Raw genomic sequence first — 21,232 nt, 5'->3', positions numbered from 1 at the left:
TCTTATGCATTGCTCCTGCAGGATTCCCATCTCCTACTGAAACCGACATTACATCATTGGAGTTGGAAGAAGCTAAATTTCTTATTGGAAATCCTTACGTGTTAACCCCTCACCTCTTGAAGACTCCACACAAAATAAATGTGTCCTTGTTTAAACCACAGAGCATAAAGTAATGCTATCTCCAAAAAGATAAAAACATGCAATATGCTGATGAGAGTTATAAAATGCTGTGTAATAATAATAAAAATCAATAATGGCATGTTCAAATAGATCTAGTTTATTTCGTTCGCTGTTCATTTGCTCCACCAGTTTGAAAGTCCTGTAATTTCTTTTACCACCCAATGTATTCTGAAATACCTTTTCACATTCATTTCTTTGGAATTATAGTCTTTATACAATTTAAAATAATAAAAAGCAAGTTCCATTTTCCTAATGACATACTCAATTCGTTTTGTACATACGTGAATACAATATCATTTGGAAACTGAAAAATAAATCCAGTTGGGATGAACTTCCTGCTAGTTTTACTAAAATGCACTAATAATGTTGAACAATTTCCATCTGTCTTGGGGCTGTTGTATATACGTACAGATTGCTCAGATTACTTATGGTCCAGTTCAGCAGGCTATATGACATTACTTATAAAAGCCATTCAGAAATACCAGATACACTGGATTAGACCAAACAAGAAGACTTTTAAACTGCATGGATATTGCAACTCATAAAAGTAGAGAGGTCTCTGGAACATGATGAACCAAAACACTATACTGAAACTTAATGAAAACACAAAATTGAAAAAAAGAGATTTCAGTGACCAGAATTGCAGAAAGAACTCTTGGTATTCCCCGTGGAGGGCAGACAGGCCTCTGCTTGCCTTCAGAGAGATTGTCCTTCGTTCCTGAGAGGTGAGACCAGCAAATCAAAGACATCACTCATGCTTTTAAGCAAGTCATCACAAACAGATCTTCATTGACAGGTCAGCTAGGATCTCAAAACCCACCCCCTACTATCCATCTTTATTCTTCCTCATTTCCACCTGCCCTCATCTCTTCATGTGCTCCTGAAGCCAGCTGCCCTGGATAGCACAGAGCAAACAGATCCACTCCTTTCTGCATCAGAAGGGCCTGGTCTGATTAGCCAAGGCATCCTAAAGACATGGGCACAGCTATCACAGTAGCCTGCCTGCCAAAAACGACTGACCAAATACCCAATACCCTAAGAATGCTAACAATAGCCTAAGAACATTTCCATTATTATTGTCTCTCTTTCCCTTTCTTTTTTATTAAAGATAGAAAATTTACCACCAATAGGGAAAGCTTAGAAGAAGGTAACTGGATCTCTGCTAGCAAGTGAAGATGCTCTGATAGCGTTTGATTACATGTAAGCTGATTGGTGAAGCAAGACGTTGCTTTTCTGAGTTTCTTGGATTTTGATTTTTCAGGTGTATCACAATCTATTCCTAAGATTGGCAAGAATTCCCTAGGGTGTTCTCCAGGGACCAACCATGCATGCCAAAATCCTCTCCTTAAAATCCCATATGGAGATGCTTATTCCAGTACAGACAACATCTCGTGGTTTACAAGCAGCTTCCTTTAATAAAATGGAGAGAATAAGAACAAGCTGGAACACAAATCACTAGCTCTCAGAAATCTCTTGATCACTAAAGTCATGGAAGCCATTCCTGCAGTAGGTGCTACAACATTCTCTGTTAGAAGTGCATGAAGTCAAAAAGCAAGATTCTCCTTTGTATCCCCTGCTAGATCTAAGATCTTCAAAGAGTTTTCAACTTAGCTTCTAACTGCTACTGAAACAATACACATGAACTCTTTAGTAGACACTATTGTTCCACCTCTTTGTTTAGGATCAGAGGCTGCCTGCCTACAAAAGGCTTGAAAACTGAACTGGCATAAGCAAATTAAGTCTGTATTCACAAAGCAGACTCTGTGCACCTACTTTCCAAACCAAATATGAAGAACTGCCCCCACAGTTTTAGAGTGCTACTGGTCATACTTCTGTAAGAGCAAGACACAAAGCTAGATGCTAATAAAAGCACAGAATTAAGATTTGAGATTGTTGAAATCTACCAGTAAGTCTTCACCAGCATGCTCTGAGACATTATGGACATCTTCAATTTTCTAGACCTCATTTGTCTCTTAGTTGTGCACTTTATGAGCATCTGAGCAGAGATATAAGGCTGTACAGAATCAGGCCACTATGCTATAAACTTTCTCTGTTTCCAAATAGCTAATAATATTCACTAGTATCTAGTCCCAGTGAGGAATGAAACTCAATTAATTAATGGTCTAAGGCACACTGAAGTGCATGATGAAAAGATTCAAATATTAAGAACAATTATCTTAAATATATTTGGCATATATCTCCTCTCCTAATTTTAAAAATTACACAAAAGCAAGATTTAATATTAGAAATGAAACATACTTTTCTCTTTTGTACATCTATCCCCTCAGTAGTAAAAAGAGAATCTTAAATAAACTTACTTCATTTGTTCTCCTTGAAAAAAAAATTCTTTCATGCTGCTCGCCCTTCTTAAACACATTTTCCTGCTGATGTTCTCTTTCTGCATTTAATCTTGAATATTTTGTTTTTTCTTCTGAGGCTCCTTTTTTGCCTTCATGTTTCAATCTCATGACATTACCCTCTAAAGTCATTGTTTGTGTAGCTGCATCTTTCAATTCCACTTTCAACAGCTCAATATCCTTATTAATCTGTGGCGTTGCATCTGGATAAAGCTTCTCTTTCCCATCAAAAGTTGATTTCAATTCTACTTGCTGCTTTAAGAATTTATTGACCTGCTTGAAATGTTTGAGTTCAGCTCTTAGTTGAATAATCATTTGCCTAAGATCTTTTTCATCCTTTTTCTCTATATCTTCACTTGAACATTCTTGCTCAGTTGTGTTCAGATGATCTAACAGTTCATTTACAATTTTCATTTGTTCTTGTCTGCTATACTCAGGAAGGAGGAAAGAAAAGGCATGAATTTTTATTTTTATGTAAGCAAACAAGAACACCTTCTAAGAAACACTTTTGCAGTGTCTTGACATACTTGAGATTCCCAGGAGACTCTTTTATTCACTAATGAATTACTCACTAATGAACAGAGGTTTTGAAACATTTTCACAGCATGAGTTATAACACATTATCTCATCAATGTTTTTCTCGAATTCATAACCATATATGCTCTATCACTCCTTTCCTCATCCACAAACAGTAAACCTCTGGTAGCTAAATCAATTGCTTACATAACAGTAATATAGGAAACAGGAATGGGTTTTCAAATGAGTTTACTCTCTGATTGAAATACCTTAAAAGCAAAATTCCCACCAAAACACGGGAGACTCTAGATGTTGAGTGTTGCTGAAATGTGTCCCTTCATGTATTTCTAGTGTAACATAGAAGTTGGAAACTGAGAAAGCAGCCAAAAGCCTGCAGAAACAACTCATTACAGACCAACAAACTGCCTCACAGATAACCAGGGGTCCATCAACAGCTGTTTAGAAAGCAATGTTTTAAGTGAAACTGAAGCCAAATAAGAGGCACTTAAGGCATAAGCAAGTCCTCAAATTCTACAGATGATTTCATGTGTCCAATAAAGAGCAGTTTGTGCCACTAAACATATAAACCAGCATTAAAACAACTGTATTTATACAGTTAGCATTTGAAGTTGTAGAAACTAACTAGGCTTTTTATGTCTTTGTCTGGCATTTAATGTCATTAGTGAGAATTGTTACCCAAAGCACAGGCTCATCACCAGTCAGTCAGGACATTTATACTTGGATATAGAAAAGATTACTCACTGAAATACTAAAGATGATGGTGCTGGAATCACTCATTAGCAGACTTTTAAGTAATGTTAACAAATAAAACAATGTTATCTGTTCATCTTCTAAGAGCAATATCCCCTCATTTGTCACTAACTAGTGCTTTGGCAACTAAGTCCATTTATGCCTCTTGGAGAGTTTTAGATAGTAATGTGAAAACACAGAATTGCTTGAGTAAAGTGAACTGCAGTGCATCCTGAACCCACAACAGGATTTGACTTGTGTAACTCCACAGGACATGCTGCTACCAGCACTGCTGAGCACTCTGTATGGGGAAGGTCATTCCCATTGCTCTTCTGAAAGCACTATGCTGTGGCTTACTGAAGGAATGACACTGACTGGCACTGGAAAAAAAAGTCCCCTCATACTGTATATAGGCTTAGAACATGGAAAGAACAAAAAGAAAAATGAGAGTGATCTCCAGCAAAGTTGTAATTCAGTTTTCAACCAGGAGATTAAGTGGCTTAAGCGCATAAAATTGGGGGTAAAAAGTAACGATGGTGCGTTTTTTCTCTACAACTTCTTTCTTGGTATTGTCCAGGTCCTACAGAAATGAGCATTTTGCCTGGGAATGGATTACATGATAGTGTAGTGCCTGTGCATACACATACAAAACATCTGTTAAACTAGATGCAAAACTGACCTAAGTACTTATAATATGGTTCATCTCAGCAGCCCTACAAGTGATTTACTCTGGAATAACCAATTAGTCAACTGCAGCACATGGGCACAGACTCCTTTTCCTCCATCCTCAGTTTCTCACACGTATCACTTCTACAGCAATACAGATTCATCCCTTCCACCACACCACCATTCTCTGGCCTGTGCTTTCAGATATTAAAATATTAAAAAAAAAGAAAAAAATTCAGTACTACATATTATCATCTGTGCCCTTTAGCACTGCTAGCCCCCATCCTGAAAACAACTCCTCTGTACAGTAAAGCTCCATATATCAATAACTTCAGAGAGTTTTTTTCTTGTAATGGTTTTTTCATAAGGATTTCGACTGATAGTATGTTTCCTAATTACTTAATTGCATGATAGACTAAAATGGCTCTGAAGGCGCCTTGCCAATCTCTCAGGTAAATTAGACAGTGCCATTATCTAAATTCACTTTAGCAAAATTACTTTATTCTCTTCTCAAATAGAAATACTGTCAAAAGCAGTGCATCTCTCACATACTTACGTAGATTCAAGTACAGATGCTCTATTTTCTCTTAAAAGAGATGTGAGCAAGTTCATCTCTTCTGTTTCATGTTCACTCATCCCTATTCTGCCAAAGTGTTTGCCAGTTGTATCATGTTCAAACTGAGGCTTATTTGGATTCCTATAATGTCTATCTTTGCAGAAACTCTCTGAATAGCCTGATGGAGTTATCTGTTAAAAAATTGCAAACATTTTCTTATTAGACAGGTATGCAATGTTCTATTAAATTTATGGCTGTAATCTTTTTGTAATCAGGTTTTGTAATTTCTGATGACCTTTATCTACATTAAGAAGCATCCACAGACATTTCACTTACTATTTATTAATAGAAAAACTAATGAACATCTATTTCATATGATTAATTCATAGTGATCAGTTGTTTAGTACTAAGTAGATTTCCCTGAGGGTATTTATCTTTGAATACGTACAAAACTTCTGGAATGTTGCCTGCAGATTTTAGCTAACTTTTTTTTTAGTTTACCTTTGAAACATCTATATTAAAAGTACCAAATTCTGTCCTGGGATCTCCAGCTGCAAACCCTGATGGCAAGGACAGAATGCAGCTTATAGTATTTACAAACTGCCAACTTCATTTATGTTACACTGGAGACAACTTCTACATGGGGTTTCTCCAGTAATTCTACCCCCATTTAAATCAACGGGAATCTTTTTATCAACTACATGAGAGTTCAGATTGAATCCATTTGGATACAGTTCCATCAGTATACATCAGCAGCGAGAGATTAAGATGTTTATGAGGTTAAGAGAATCTTTACAATACATCATTTACCTGTTTATCCACCTCGGAAGGACAATCCATAGATAGCTGAAGGCATACCTAGTAAACAGAGAAACACAGAAATTACAACTTTCAAAGAACAGAACATCATTATTCGCCAACATAACCAGTCAAAATGTGCCAACTTGTGTCAGATTTTAACATGTTAACAATTTCAAACAACTAGAAACATTCAACTTTAATTGCAATCTGTGATCTTCTGAGGTTCATTCCACTGTGATTTTCTTATCCTGTGATACTTTCTCCTACATTTATTTTGAATGACCAGAGGAAAGCTGATTCCAGAAATTTATGTAAGTATGAAAATGTCTTCAGCAAGTTACCACGACATCAAGTATTTCAACCCTGAAGAAGGATGTCCAATATTTTCTCATCAACAGAAGAATCTCACACAATTTGTACTAGAGGCCTGACTGTAAGGGAGGCTGAAGATTAGTGAGAAAGAAACTGAGTGTGTGTATAAGGAAATGGGACTTGCTATCATCCCCGTTAAGGAAGATTATGAGTACTCAAACAAGAAACAATAAGGACCAGATTTTAAATTATCATGACTGGAAGACGCTAGCAGCAGAAAAACATAGGCAGAAGCTTTCAGAAACTCTTTAGTATAGCAATCAGTTGAAAGCAAAATCAGATACAGAGAAAAGTATGTTTTTTTTTGCAAAAGACATTGTGTTCTAAGAATGCAAGAATTTTAAAGGTTATGCAGAGAAAAGAGTAGTGTAACATTATGTACCCAGAGCAGAGTCCTACCTGACTGACCCTCTCATAAAACTGGCTGTTCTGCATCTTCCTGTCATTGTCACCATCTTCAGTCTGCATCACAGGCTCTTCTGTTGTTTCAAGAAACTACACAAAGTATGGAATGACGTGAAAATGTAGCACAAAAAAATACTGTGATATGAAACATGCATAAATAAGTCAGTGACATGTCTTAAAAGAAAACAAAAAAAGCCTGTAATACAAAGTAACAAACACTGAATTAGATTTCTTCCACAAGATCAAAGAAAATTAATACATAAAAAAAAAAAACAGGAAAGATTCATATTACAATGCAACCTTATCTTTCACATTACTTCATTTTTATTTAACACTTTCCCCCCTCCCCTCAGTTTTTACAAAACAAATGAACATCATTTAACCTCCTCTGACAAAGGACCCCTATCCTCAGTCGTGTTCTCACTGTGCCTATTTTATTTTCCCACTTCCAGAATTCCTTTTCACTCGCTACACAATTAAGGCTCTTCTCCAGCATCCAAGACATAGACACTTCTAAAAGAAAACACATGTAGCTTCCTAAAAAAAGACTTACTGTAACAAAGGTTACATCTGCTTTGTCTTGCCTAAACTTGTCAATTTGTATAGCAAATGGTGCCAAATCATCGTTTTCCCTATTTTTCACAGAACCCAGTCCATATGCCAGCACTAATATTTCCTGAGCAAAGAGGAGGAAGCCCCAACTTTATTTTAGAACAGCAGCAGAACTCGAGTCCATGACTACAGCGCAGCAGATGGCAGGACCATGATGGCTTTTGGTTTGCTTGGTGTTACACCTGAGGAACAATGCTGAGCAAGGAAGAGCCACAGGTTGCTCATCACTCAACAGCAGTACAGACCACTCCCAAGTGAGCTTCATTTACACCCAGCTCATGGAGAAGAGAATATTTTCACCTCTTTTATAATTTACCTCCTAATCCTGTTTGTTTTGGCAAGAGAGTACAGAATCTAACCTTACTGAAGTTGGTTTAATACTAGGCATAAGGAAACCTCTATTTAAAAAGAATTATTATATTCAGTAGTCATATTCTGGCAAAGCCTTTCAGACAACGACTTGAGTACAATAACTTTCAACCAGCGGTGGGATGCACCCCAGAGGACCTGCAGTCACCATGTTCCACCGCTCACCTGTGATGCAACACTCGCAGCTGCGTTCCATAACCAAGCTTTGCTATTCTTGTTTTCACATCTACCACTATGTAGACAGTAATGAGGAAAAACGTGAACAATCTATTCAGGTTCCTCGCTACATTCTGGTACTTTACGGAGCAAAACTTGTGCTTTCTGGGGGAGTTCTTGAATGCACGGTGGTATGATTTGTGCAGTATGTAGTGGTTTTGGCACACGTTGCTACTAAACTTCAACAAAGGTTCCCAAAGTGTGGCAGACCTGAGGCAGAGAGCAGGTCCAACCATGCAAGCAGTTACAACTCATCGAGCTGGGAGGAATGAGCAGCAGAACAAGAGACAGAGGGGGTATGGGTAAAGGCACATGAAAACATAGCACAGGCAAGCCTCTGTATCACTGCAGATGGCATCCAAACAGCTACATTTAGGGAACTCTAAAATAGAATCTCAACCAGATTGGACACTTATATCAACTTGTTTTATAGCAACTTTTCCCAACCTAATAGAAAAAGATAGTTATTTAAGATGTTTGCTGCTGGAACCTCATTAAATATTAGAAACATGCAAGAGTGATTGCGAATATCAATGATGCAACACCTAGCGTGCCTAAACCACAGGTAGGATATAGCACTGGAGCTGTGGATTCAACCTTGCATTAGATAAAAATTTTAGTCTTAAAGCACTAGAGGCAATAATATAGCACTGTTGTGTATAACAGTCATATTTTGGTGTGACTGAGGCTAAAGAAAAATTACCCTAAGACAAGAAAAGCAGAATCTTGAGCATAGTTACAGAAAAAGCAGTAAATTGAGATTATAGGTACAGAGCCTCAGATGACACACTGGCAGGAACGAAACTGGTGTCTAGAGGTCGTGGATGTGATATTTATAGCTTCGATGGATATAAAGTACGCTGCTGAAACTTATGACATGAAAAGAAAAACCTGCTTCCCCAGCATCACATGCTGTAAAGTCTGGGCTCACAGCACGTCAGCCCAATTGCAGACAAACACGATGCTCCAGGAGTGTTATTTTTGCTTCCTAAGAACACTGGGAATTGAATGCATGTGTGGGGTTTGTTGTTCTTTTTTAATCAAGCATGTGCAAAGTGGGCACATAAATGTATATATGAAATAAATGAGAAAAGCCTTTTTAACTTCCAACTCTTAGCACTATAAACAACTCTAAAGGTTTAAGTAAGAATTAAAAAAGGTAGAAAGGGGATGGTAAAATGGTGCAGCATATTAATGTATTTTCCTTTTACTATTAGAAACCTATGTGCAAAACTAATTTCTGAGTCATGTTTTAATTATTTTGGCATTTTCACTTAGAAATTGGCTCTCTTGGACAACACTAATTAAAGACAGTCTGAAAACTAGAGGTAGACACAGATAGGTCTGTGGTACATAGCAAAAACATGCATTAAAAAATATTTTTTCATTGTAACCACGGGACATCATAGCCAATAATATTAGCTATTATAAAAAAATTGCTAAGGTTTCATTTTCCTTGTGCAGATTCAGGTCAAACTCATTTGTGCATTAAATACATTTGTGTATTAAATTTGTTTGCACATGTAACTTATCTACCCAATGCAACCACTTTTTCTGACTCGGCATTTTCTAGTGCATGAGTTTCCCAGGCCAATATAGGGCTTCATAAGTGATGCTTCTCAGAAATGAAACTATTACATCAGACCGACAGATTATCGCACACTAATATAAGACATGGCTGCAGCTTGAGCCTGGTCCTATGGTCCTATGTCTAAAAGGCTGAAAAGAAACTTTCTGTTCTCCACGGAATATAATCTAATGTTCAACAAAATATTAAAAGAAAATATGTGGCTTAAGGCCAGAAAAAAAGTCTACTGAGAATAAGCTGCCTGTTTAAAGTATTTCCTTGGAGACCGAAAACCTTGAGAATGTTTTTCCTAAATGAACCACTGATATGCTTGGTTTGCAAAGATCCCTGGAGCCCTGGAGGCTGAAATCACTGAGACTGCTTCTCTCAGAGAAAGCAGATGTTCAGAGGACAGTACAAAACCAACCTTTTTCTATACTCCTCCTCCCTCCTGCCCAAACATGAAGCCAAGAAATAGAGTACCAGAGGCTGTCAGACGTTTGGGGGTGCTCTGCAGAGACCCCACCATGCAGATTCATCTGATTTGTGCTCCAGCTTTGTGAAGGAAGAGAAAGATGGGTTCATTTTAAGAACCTATGAAGGGTACATCTTCCAGTGTCTGTCCAAATTCCTCTTATAGCACATGTTAGCATCATCTCAGCACTGCCTGCCAACAAATTCTAGCCTAAAATACACACAAAAAATAGAACTTGTTCTTTCTGACAATGGTTATTAATACACGAGATATAAGGTTGTCACATCCATAGCCTGAAAGCCAGGTAGCTGTTTACTGACAAGACTGACGAACTGGTACCTTTTAAACTAAAAACATTTAATCACAGCTCCTTTAACTTTTAAGCATTACAGTACCGTCATCATTCCGGCACAGGTTAAAATACCATATTTTACTTTTCTACTTTCTTCACCAGAATTTTGAGGCTTTATTTATATCTTACAAGCTTCACTCTCTGTCATTCTGTGTCTCATTTCACATAGGCAGTTTCTTAAGTAAGTAGCCCTACATGTTCTTTTCATGCTCATACAAATGCATGAGAGCTTGTCATGATAATCTTAGTACAGAACAAAAATTCCTTTGGTATTAACTTCTGCATCAGTAGGGGTGCAGCACCCTCTGCAGGATGGCAGAGCAAATTACTAGAAATATTAAAGGATGTTAAGTGCAAGCACTTTGAAACAGATCACCCACAAGCTTTACAGAGCAAACCTATTTAAGTAACATGCAAATTCATTATTTTAATAAAATACACAGCACCCCTAAAGGCTGATCTGTAATTTAAGACATATTTCAATTAAAGGTAACGTGACTACATCTTAAAGATGAAAAAGCAAGAATATTTTTGTGACTTCTATTGTGCATCTGCAGCACATATGGTAACAGACATGGCCCTTTTTCCTGAGTCCTGCAGAAAAATCATCAGCCATGAGAGTTTACGAATTACACAATCCCTACACACACCTGCATCAAGCTATTCCTATTTTTCTCTTGTTCTTTTAATTCAGATTTAGAAATTCAAGACAGAAAATACTACCATGAGTATTCCTTTTATATTTTTGTCTTCCTATTCAATATGTAGCATACAAGAACAATGTAACTGAACACAAAAACCACAACCGAATATAAAAAAAGTAATACCAGCCACATTTCCAGTAATTCATTATAACAAGCTAGGGGGTTCATTAGAGTCTACCAGAGCCTGCTGAACATCCTTCAATATTCACGTATAATAAGATACATGGAGATCCAGCACCCAAAATCCTTGGAGCTATTTTACCCAGAACTCCTCTTCCCCAGAGCTAAAGTGGTTGTAACTTTTGGCAATAGCATCAAACACCCAGCAACGGGTACTTCCTTGCATCTCTTAGCACTCTGCCACAAAGCGGTCCACTTCTCCATTCTACATGAATGAACAAACATGTTTTTAAGCAGCCCAAAGTGCTAGTCCTACTTTTTTAGCCATTGTGAACCCTTTGCCCATGCAGAGGAGACATGAACTAAGCCATCACAGAATTAGGCACAGCATGAGGATAACTCTTAAACAGTAGACAAGCAGGCATTCAGTAATAGCTAAAACGTTATATAAGGTATTGCTTTCTTTGTAAAGCAAAATTAACTCTTCCCCTTTCAATAGACAAAACCAACAGACCACAGATGCCATAAATATTTTAACGTGTATGTTGTTTCCTTAAAATCAACTAAACACATCACTGAACACTTGCTGAATTAAGCTGATTCTCTGTTGTGCTAACCTCTTAAAGTCGTTTACATCATTAATTTAAAAAGTTATTATAAGGAATTAGCAATCTAAGCTCCTAGGGTTTTACAGTCATTTTGCACTAATGTAAATGATTCCACAAGGTATATTAGATGTGAGAGTCAGATCCACTATTTTAACACAGAAAACCTACCTTACTCTGGTTTAATATTTTTAGTGCTTCCTTCCCTTGAGTATCTGTTGTACTGAGTCCGAGCTGTTTTTTCTTAAGTTCTTGATTAATTGACTGCAGATCCTTAACCATCAAGAGAAGATCAGTAACCTGAACAGCCCAAGGAAGAACAAGCAAAACTGGTAACATCCGTACTAGTACAAAAACAAATTATGATATACAAATCTCCAGGCAAATCTACACAGCAGATCTGGAAAGCCTGGGCTTCTGTATCTGCTCATGAGGCAACCTCCCTATGTATGAAAACATGATCACGTATTTGTAAGTTAGTGTTCAAAAAATCTAAGCTTGGGAGACTAGTTCCCAGCCATGTTATTAAGTTAAAATACCATTTTTCATAGTTCAGTAGCAAAAAGAAACCTAAGGGCATCTCACAACAGGCTGATTTGAGAAGAAACACTTTGGTGCAGCAGAAATCACCATTACAGGGCGATAGTAACATTCAGAAACAACCTGTTCTTGTATCTCAGACACCCTTTGTAAAACACTACCACTCTGAATAGTTTCACAAATATATAATCTATACCAGAGAGGACAATCAAGTTCAAGACTCTCAAACAGATATTAGTGTCACGGACTTGCAGTATATCAAGAAAGCAATGTTTGCAGAAAAAAGTGAAATCTTTTTATGAGACCAATTAATATATTTGGAAAAGGCAGATCAGCATTCAGGCATACAAACCCTTTTTCAGGTAAGAAATGGTTTGTAAACTTCTTTTACTGATGGGTGTCACAGAACATGCCAAAGGGAATACTTTCAGTGATAAAAGTGGTATAACCCCAGGATGGGACTGTTTTTTTTTTATTGACACCTGCTCAGTGTAAGGCAAACTTCTTTCCGTCAGATTACCCACCTCCAGACTTTGAACACCTGCCTACAGTTCAGCTGGCCATGAGAAAGGTAAAACTTCACTTACGTTCACACCCAAACAATCACATTCAGCACAGGTCCTTATCATAAATTGGTGCACTGATCGGAAATCAGTGCACAGGGAGCGTCAAGAGAACCGGTTTTTGTACTCCAATACAGACTTATTGTTTGACAATAGCCTGCACGTTTAATTTCTGTGAATTTCAGTTCTCCTTATGTAGAATGGAGATAATATTAACCTACCTCAGGGTTATTTTATAACATGCCCTATTTATCAAAAGATTTGTAAAGCCTGGGATGGAGTGTGCTATACAGAAGAATAAATTACAGACACCACTACCATCTTCATGATTAATAAAGGCAGATGAGGTACATGTTGTTGAATACTTAATACAAAAACTTTTATTTGGAGTTGGTATACTTCATGATGACTAAAATATGGTATTGAGCCTGAAACTTGAATGCAGCTAACTAGGATAAAAGCTTTGCAGCAACCCACCTACGTTTCATCTAACTCTGAAGCTCATGTTGTATAACAAGAACAAACAGTTCATAAAAGGTGGATCACAAACCACACAGATAAGAATATCACATCCTTTCAGAACTACCAAGCCATACCTAAATAAAGACAATGCTTCTTTCCATGAGAGATGCACAAACTATAAATGAGGCAGAATTAAGCCATTAAAACCAGTAAATAATAAAACAGATCAATACCTTTTTCTTAAGTTCTTCAAGAGACAGCTGGTCTATCTGTAGGTTTAAATGATCTTGCTCTCCTAAGCAAATACTCATATAGGATGTTTGATCTCCACAGAAGGATAGTGTTTCATCTGTCAAAATAACCAATGACAGAAATTATTTCAGAAAATCTTATTTGTTTGTAGGAAAACAAAACATAAAATGAAAAGAGAGAACTTCCCAAATAACTGCCTACAAGTAAATCTCAGGGAGGCCAGTTAAAATGTTTCATTCCCCAAAATTAGCTTTTTGTTCAACTGAACAAATTCTATCCTTACATTTGTTTGTGCTTCTGACGCTTGGACATGCTGTATTTTCTGTAGTTATCAGCATGAGTCGTGAATGTAATTCTGCATTATAATTTGCATATTTAGCATTGCAATTAGAAATAATTTTTAGGAAGGATAAGTGAGGCAACAATAGTTATTCTAACCATATTTTTATGAAAACAAACTCAAAGCCTCAATGCAAAAAGCCAGGTTAGACAAAGTTATGGAATTTATTTTGCTTTTGGCTCAAAATAATTGAGAATTAATGGAATTGAAAATACTTATTCATTTCCTCTATAGCCATATGAATGGTTTGTTACATTTCAATAAACACCTGTTCATTTTCGACATAGACAATTCTGTATTATCCTATATATATGTATTCTTTCATTAAATAGTGAGAAAGCATATCTAAATTACAACAGAGACATCCAAATTCTACTCCCCACTCTGACACCGATCCCATGGCAGCTGCAAGGACTCAAAGCTTCACAAATAATTACTAATTTTCAGAGCCTTCCTCCCTAACAGCCTCAACTACAGCTCAACTGCTTTTGACAACTGGACCCAGGAGAGCCCACGGGTCCCTTTGACTTCCCCTCGTTGTTCATCTTTACTTTTGAGGTCGGAAACTCTGAAATGGCAGAAGCTTACCTTTTGTCACTTATCAAAGCTGTGAAGGGAATGATGCCAAAACTGAAACTTTAAGTGAAAGGTAAGTGGACAGGCTTTATTGTTTTTCATATATCCCCTACAGAATAAAACAGATGTGTCTGTACATGTGCAGTGAACTATCTTTAACAATGTCCACTTACATCATTCATTGCTCTACTTAAGTATATATTAAAAACACCTTCAAAGAAGTATAACGAACAAAAAAGTTCTACTATTTCTGAATAAACTACAAAATAACAAAACTACCAACTACTTTTTTCTTCTCTGTAAATACTTCTTGTGTTACGAGGAGTCTAGCAATTTCCTGAGACAAAAGTTCTTTATCGAAGCATTGTGAAATAATTAAATTCCACGGACAGAAAGTGATCCCATGGCCAGAGATTTATTCAAAGTCAGAAATTTGATTTCTGCAGAAAAACAGTAAATTCTACCGGTACAAAATTGTAGGCAGCTTGAAACGATCCCTGCAGTAGAATTGCCATAGAATTACTAACATTTGCTGCAGGGAAAGCAAAAAACTGTGCCTCTGTATATGCCCTGATTGCTCAAAGACATTCTGTTACAAATCCCTCAAATAATTTTCAGTACAGAAGGCCGAGAAGACGCCTTTTCACACCTTTATCTACTTTCAAACATTTCTTCTCCATCACAGCAAACTGACTATAATAAAACCAGTTTTCTTTTGTACAAAAAGACCAAGAAAAGGGATGGTCTGCACATGTATACAGACCTTGTCGGTTTTTGACGTTCTTAATCTGATCTTCTAAGATCTTCTGTAGATTCCGATTAGCCAGAATGTCATCTTCTAGTTGTTTTCGTAACATGAAGATGTTGTTTAGCTCCGTTTGCAAGCTATTTAAACTATGGAAAAAGGAGAAAACCAGAAATATATATATAAAAAAAAAAACTTTAAGATTTCAATTGAATAAATTTTGTTGGGCATTGCAGTTTCTTTTATATGCGCAGGCTTCCACAAAGATACCATTTCACAGTAGCCAACACTAATTTCATCACAGTTACATCATTTTGATGCATAGGAACAAACAAATCCCTGCACAGAAAGACGAGACTAAACCTTTACATCCACTCCCTTTTCTTTCTGCTTTAAACTGTGCTGATTGTTTCAGCTTAAACATGACAGATATATTCTAAGGGCCAATTTCTTTGTACTTTTTTTTTTTTTAAGGAAAACTAAAATGAATAACTTCTGTGTATTCCATTATATGGTGACCATGGAAACTTTGTTCCCTTGCTACAGAACTATGCTGTACAATATAATGCTCCACTAAAAAAAAATAAAAATAAAAAAATCATGTTTCATTGAAAATATGACCCAGGCACGATCCAACTATTTTAATTCTTCAGGTAGCCAACAATCTGTAAAACGACCTTTCAAGTTGAAATTGTGTCAATTATCACAATTGAGTATAAATTCCAAAACTTAAAAATGACAATTTGTCAATATGAATTAATTCTTTAAGCAGCTTTTTTTTCAACGTAGCCACCGAAGTGCTTACTTTACCACCAGTCACTGCCTCCTAGTTCTCACAGCGTCAGCACATCCAGCTGTCCCCTGCTAGATCTTCCCCATTACCCTTCAACAGCATCGACAACACAGTTATGATCAGTCCATAAAAAGACTTAAGTACACTAAAAACTGAAACTGTAATAGTATGAAATAAACTGGATTTAATAAAAAATAACAAGGTGTTACTGAACTCATTGTATTATTTATTTTGACATTTAATTCACTCCAAAGCTCAGTACTTTAAATTAAGCTGCTATAGAATTTCCAATCCACTACAGGGAAATGTCTGACAATCCAGGAATCTTTCAAACAAAATTCAAATCTGTCTTACAGGAGACTACACAGAAGCAGACAGTATATCATACTTGCATGAGAAGAAGAGCATATTGAAGAAATGCATTAATTAAAAGGCAGCATATATGAAAAGACTCTCAGTCTGTCTTCTGACAAGTGTGCTGTTGTCGGGCTTTTTTGTACAAGAAACCATTGCTTTAACCAGTTCTCCCTGGCTAAGGAATATCTTTGAAGAGAGAGCTCTCTTAAACACTCAGCAAAAATTAAGAAGAAAAACAAACCTCCACATTACTAAAAGCTAAGTAAGCTTTTTCTCCTTTTCCTGCGTTAAAGGTTTTATGAGAAAAAGCATCAATTCTCTGCTTGGAGAGACAAAAAAATGTCTTGGTGCTGACATCAGGTAGCTTATTTTGAAAAATACCCATTTAAGTTGCAGTCAACTAGTTATAATTTTCCACATTTCAAGGATATCCTAAGAAAAGCTGGTAGCAGAGCTGTTACTTGGTGTTGTCATTACTACACAGTGTAGCCACAATCCCCTTACCCACAGACTGTGTTTCAATGGCAGGGCACCCTCTGTATGAAATACTCAGACAAACTGGCTTCTTCCTTCATTGGCGATTGTTCAACAGAAACCAGTCACAAAAGACAGCGCTCTTTTCCTCGAGATAAGAAATAATCTCCCTAATCTGACTTCTATCACTATTTCTAATGAAAAAGATTCTATTATCAGCTGCTGAGCTGTGGCCAAGCACAGGATGGCATTACTATTAATGCGCTTAATTCAAATACAAGATCTCATCTACTTTAGCAGTATTCACTTGCTGGCATTCAAACTATAGGGGTCTACACCCTGACTGCAAATACCAACGTGTTCCCACAAAGCTGGCAGGTATGAGCCTTCAGGCAAGAAGAGCTAGGAGCCGTCTCCCAAATTCTCCAAATACCTAATTAAGATATTTGTAATTATAACAGTAAAACCACATTTTACTAAAACCAATAAGATTGTTACCCAAAGGCTAAGAATTTTCTTTATTTCATACATCTCCTTGACTGCCACGCAATAGTAGGACACAAAGTAGGCCTGAGGTTTCTTTCTACAATGTTGGGGTTTAATTTTTAAAGGCTGAAAATTTAATATGCTTTTGAATGCTTTGCATTGAAAATATCCTATGAAAATTTCAATTATTCTGTTTTGTTTAAACTTCTCCAAAAGCTTACTTGATTATATTCTTGATTATGTTTATATCACAATCTTCAAGGTGCCACTTTGAAAATAATCATTATCTGTATTTTAGAAGTAGTAAACTGTGGTAAATCAGTCCCATGCTGAACATTTCCCTGTGCTTTGATTTTTCCCCTCTAGTCCAAGACAGGACAAGTACCTTCTCTAAAAATCTGGCTGTTTTCTTTGGTACATAAATGGACATCTGGCTGAGCTGAGAATCCAATCCAAATAGAAATATTTTCAGAAGCATTTAGGTAATTGAGATAACTCAACCTTAATTACAAAAAATAGCTCTATTTTAAGGAGAAAGGGAAAAAATATATCTAGTTTTTAACAGCTAGTTTACGCTTCATTAACGATTGGCCTGTACAATATAATGACCACTCACCTTTTTTCACAACATCTAACTTTGGTCCTTTGAGTTTAGATTTTCCACCAAAACAGAAATAGCACTTACCTATCAGATTCTTTAAAGGTCTTCACTAGTGTAGAATAAATATTTTGTTCCTTTTTCAAAGCAAGTATCAGCTTTTCATATTCAGATTCTTTCTTTTCCTAAATGGAAAAAAGAAAATAGTAAACATGCAACGTAATTTTAAGATTGCCTGTGTACAATTATGTGCAGACACGCAAAGGAGAAAAGCTGGAAGGAGAAATTCAAAAGTCACTAAAGAGGACTGCCCACCTCAATAGCCTCACATGAATCTGGAAACTATTCAGGATACTTAAATCAGCTGTTATTGCAGGAAGCTAATAGCATTTTGCTATTTACCTACCATAAGTGAGTTACATATTGAAATACCGGTGCATCATTTTTCTGACAGCCTAAAATCCTTTCTCCCCCCAGCATCCTCACTTCCTAAATTTACAGCTCAGCAAGCCAGGAACATGCTGGCTGCTGGCTACCATTGGGGAAGGGAAAGGCAAGTGGAGAAGCCCAAGCTGCAAGCACACATTTTAAAGCATCAGCCTAACAACCTCTCCATATTCTGGATAATTTATTTATTTATTGGGTGGGGATCTGCTAATTCTGTTCCATTTCTGAACAAAAAGGATTGCACTGAGCTGCCCAAGGATGGACATGTCAGATACGTGCTCACTGAGTCCGCTTTCTGAGCACTCACCTGGGTCACTACAAGCTGCTTTCTCTGCTTGTGCAAAGAAAATTGTTTACCTGCAGCCTTACTCACAGAAGGTATATCACTATTAGAACAAATCCAGGCTCTTCTGCTCCGTGCTCAGGAAATACCCGCTATAAGTTCCCAAGATTTTTTCAATCCAAAACAACCACTCAGCCACTTTTTCAGCAGGAGGCAAAAAATGCAGCTATTTAAAGGAGCTTGCACTTATTGCATAAAAACATCTAAGATATCAGCTGGCTCAGAAGAGAAAATATCTGGGATATTTATATCTAATTTAGATGTATTCATGTCAGGCACAGTATCTTCTGTCTCTAAGAAGAATGGGCCTCGTTGCTTCTCTGTTTTCCTATTGGACTGAAAACTGAAAGAATGAACAAAGAAGCACCCCAGCTAGTGGGGATGTGTATGGCTCTAGTATGACACGATAACTCCAGAGAACAAGAATGAGAGGTAATTCTGTCTTCTCCATATTACAACCTCAAGACTGGAAACTAAACTCTCAAGAGATACTAAATCATTAGTGAACAGATCATTAACAGGGAAGAAATCTACACCCAGGAGTTTTAAGCAGCTGTTATTACTCCAATTGCAGTTGCTAAGCCAGGAATTGCAACAAAAAATCAGCTATAGTAGAATCTCGTTAATTCACACTAACGATGCAAACACTGTTAATTTGAAAAATTCAGTATTCTGCAAAGTAAACAGCACAAAAGCAAGGACAACTGTTGTTTACTTTTAATTATTTACGCTCGTACTTCAGTGTGCTAGCAAACATGTTAAATAATATTTTGCAAATGTAATCAAGTTTTGATCAAATTACTTCCGTTGAGATAATCTGCATACCAGATCTTACTGCCGACAGAGCAGCTCCTACCACTTAACCCTGCAGATTCCTTGAAGAAGAGACCTTGCCTCTGCATGTGCTCATCATGTTCTGCTGCCATTATCCCCAGTGGTAGCTGTACTCTAACAAATGCTTCCAGGTTCTGGTGCAGTTTATACATTAAATACTATTTTATATGTGAATAATATCAAGTCGGTTATCAAGATGAGCAGAGACAAAGCACGAAGCAATGATTTCTGTTGACTGCAACACAAGGGCAAACTGTCTGAGATAGGCGATCCAGAGTCCATTAATAAAAAAATCTCTTAAGAAAAAAATATATCAAAAAATATATCAAAAAGCAAATCTTACAGCCTGAGCTAAAGACTCATCACCATGTTGGAATCTCAGCCGTTTAAGAACAGTCACTAGACATAAAATACACAGATTGCAATTTAATTTGGAAAAAGTTTGATCACTGACAACAACACTGATCAATGACACAGAAAGCAACAGAAAGAAATAACTCTTTTGACTTAATTTAGTTGGTTAACAGTCTGTTAAAAGTTCTGGTGAACCCTTCCATATGTCTGATATAAGCCTTGCAATTATTACTGAAGACACTACAGAACTGTATCCTAATTAAAAGCTCCTTCTGAAGCACTGGCAAAGTAATGTCACTCTGAAGAGTTTACGGTACACAAATTAGATAACGGTTGTCACCAATTGTTCAGGGGCTACGAGTGCTGTATTAGCAAAGTGGTGTTACGCAGCACCGTGCTCCTTCTCTTACATTTCCTTCAAAATTCACATGTTAATTTAGTTCTACATTTACACCAAACTCCGCGTAACCTCACGAAACCCTCCCAACTCTATTTTTCTCTGTTATGGGAGACGTGAGATGTTTCCCAATTCCAAATGTCAGAGGCTATAGGTAAATTCTCACAAACCCTAAATTCAACTAGCAAGGTAGAGGTGAGCAAAACCATGAAGCATTGTTCGTGATTTTTCAAAATTTTTCATGAATAATAAGGATGAAAAGATACAGCATGAAGGTTTTTTGGTACGTTATTACTGTCACTTCTAAATAAAGCGTAGGAGTGAATTATTCCAATCAACTCCCCAAAGGTACACAAAACATAAGGCAGCTCTGTAACTTACATAGACCATAATGCTGTGGGAGTTAATGAAACATTAAACCTCTTGACACATGGTGTGAGGGAAAATGTGTTAGAAGAGATAGCTGCAAGACATCCAGGACCATATTGCAGTGAAAGATTTATATTCCCGTGAAAGCAGGCAATCTAATACATTAAAGTCTATATTTAAATCTGAAATACTATTGCTAAGCAGTAGTGGTAGAAAACATAACTTATTTTCATTAAAAGGTTTCTCAAATTGTAAGCAATGAAAGTAGAAGGTTTATGTCTCCACAATAAGTAACTTCCTGGCAAAGTCACAAAAATATCTGGTTGCCTCACTGAACCCTCCTTTCCTTGCAACAGGCATTGGGATCATTTCAAAACCTCTGAAGGTTAGGGGATGGATGGCTGCGAGAAGGTTGTAACCTACACCCCGCCGCTGATTCATCCCTCCATCCATTAGTGTCACACTTTGGTAATTTCTTCTAACCTTGCAGTGAACTGTGTGGATGGTCCACCATAAATGAAACGATCGCTAATAAGATCAAAATTGCTACAGGCCAGTGAGTCAGATATCTAAAGAGGGAAATGGCTGCAGCTAAAGACTGTTGGTGACTTTTGGACGTTGTCATCTCAACACGGAAAATGTCAAAAAGCTGATGGCTCTGAGGAACGTACGGCCCTTC

At 37.0% G+C, this 21,232-nt stretch overlaps 1 protein-coding gene across 1 annotated transcript in view; it reads right to left on the bottom strand.

Moving 5' to 3' along the window:
* CDK5RAP2 (CDK5 regulatory subunit associated protein 2) overlaps positions 1-21,232 on the bottom strand; it is a 78,500-nt gene that overhangs the window by 29,811 nt on the left and 27,457 nt on the right. The window contains exons 15-22 of the mRNA XM_032200525.1: positions 17,897-17,994; positions 15,120-15,250; positions 13,422-13,537; positions 11,795-11,923; positions 6,598-6,693; positions 5,836-5,883; positions 5,026-5,216; positions 2,499-2,964 (exon numbers count right to left, since the gene is read on the bottom strand). Coding sequence (XP_032056416.1) covers positions 2,499-2,964; positions 5,026-5,216; positions 5,836-5,883; positions 6,598-6,693; positions 11,795-11,923; positions 13,422-13,537; positions 15,120-15,250; positions 17,897-17,994 — 1,275 coding nt within the window. The remainder of the gene's footprint in view (positions 1-2,498; positions 2,965-5,025; positions 5,217-5,835; positions 5,884-6,597; positions 6,694-11,794; positions 11,924-13,421; positions 13,538-15,119; positions 15,251-17,896; positions 17,995-21,232) is intronic.

This window comes from Aythya fuligula, chromosome 19 (assembly GCF_009819795.1).
Source record: "Aythya fuligula isolate bAytFul2 chromosome 19, bAytFul2.pri, whole genome shotgun sequence".
Classification (NCBI taxonomy): Eukaryota; Metazoa; Chordata; class Aves; order Anseriformes; family Anatidae; genus Aythya; species Aythya fuligula.
Note: the sequence above shows the minus strand (reverse complement) of the source record. Positions and strands in the feature narration are given on the sequence as shown.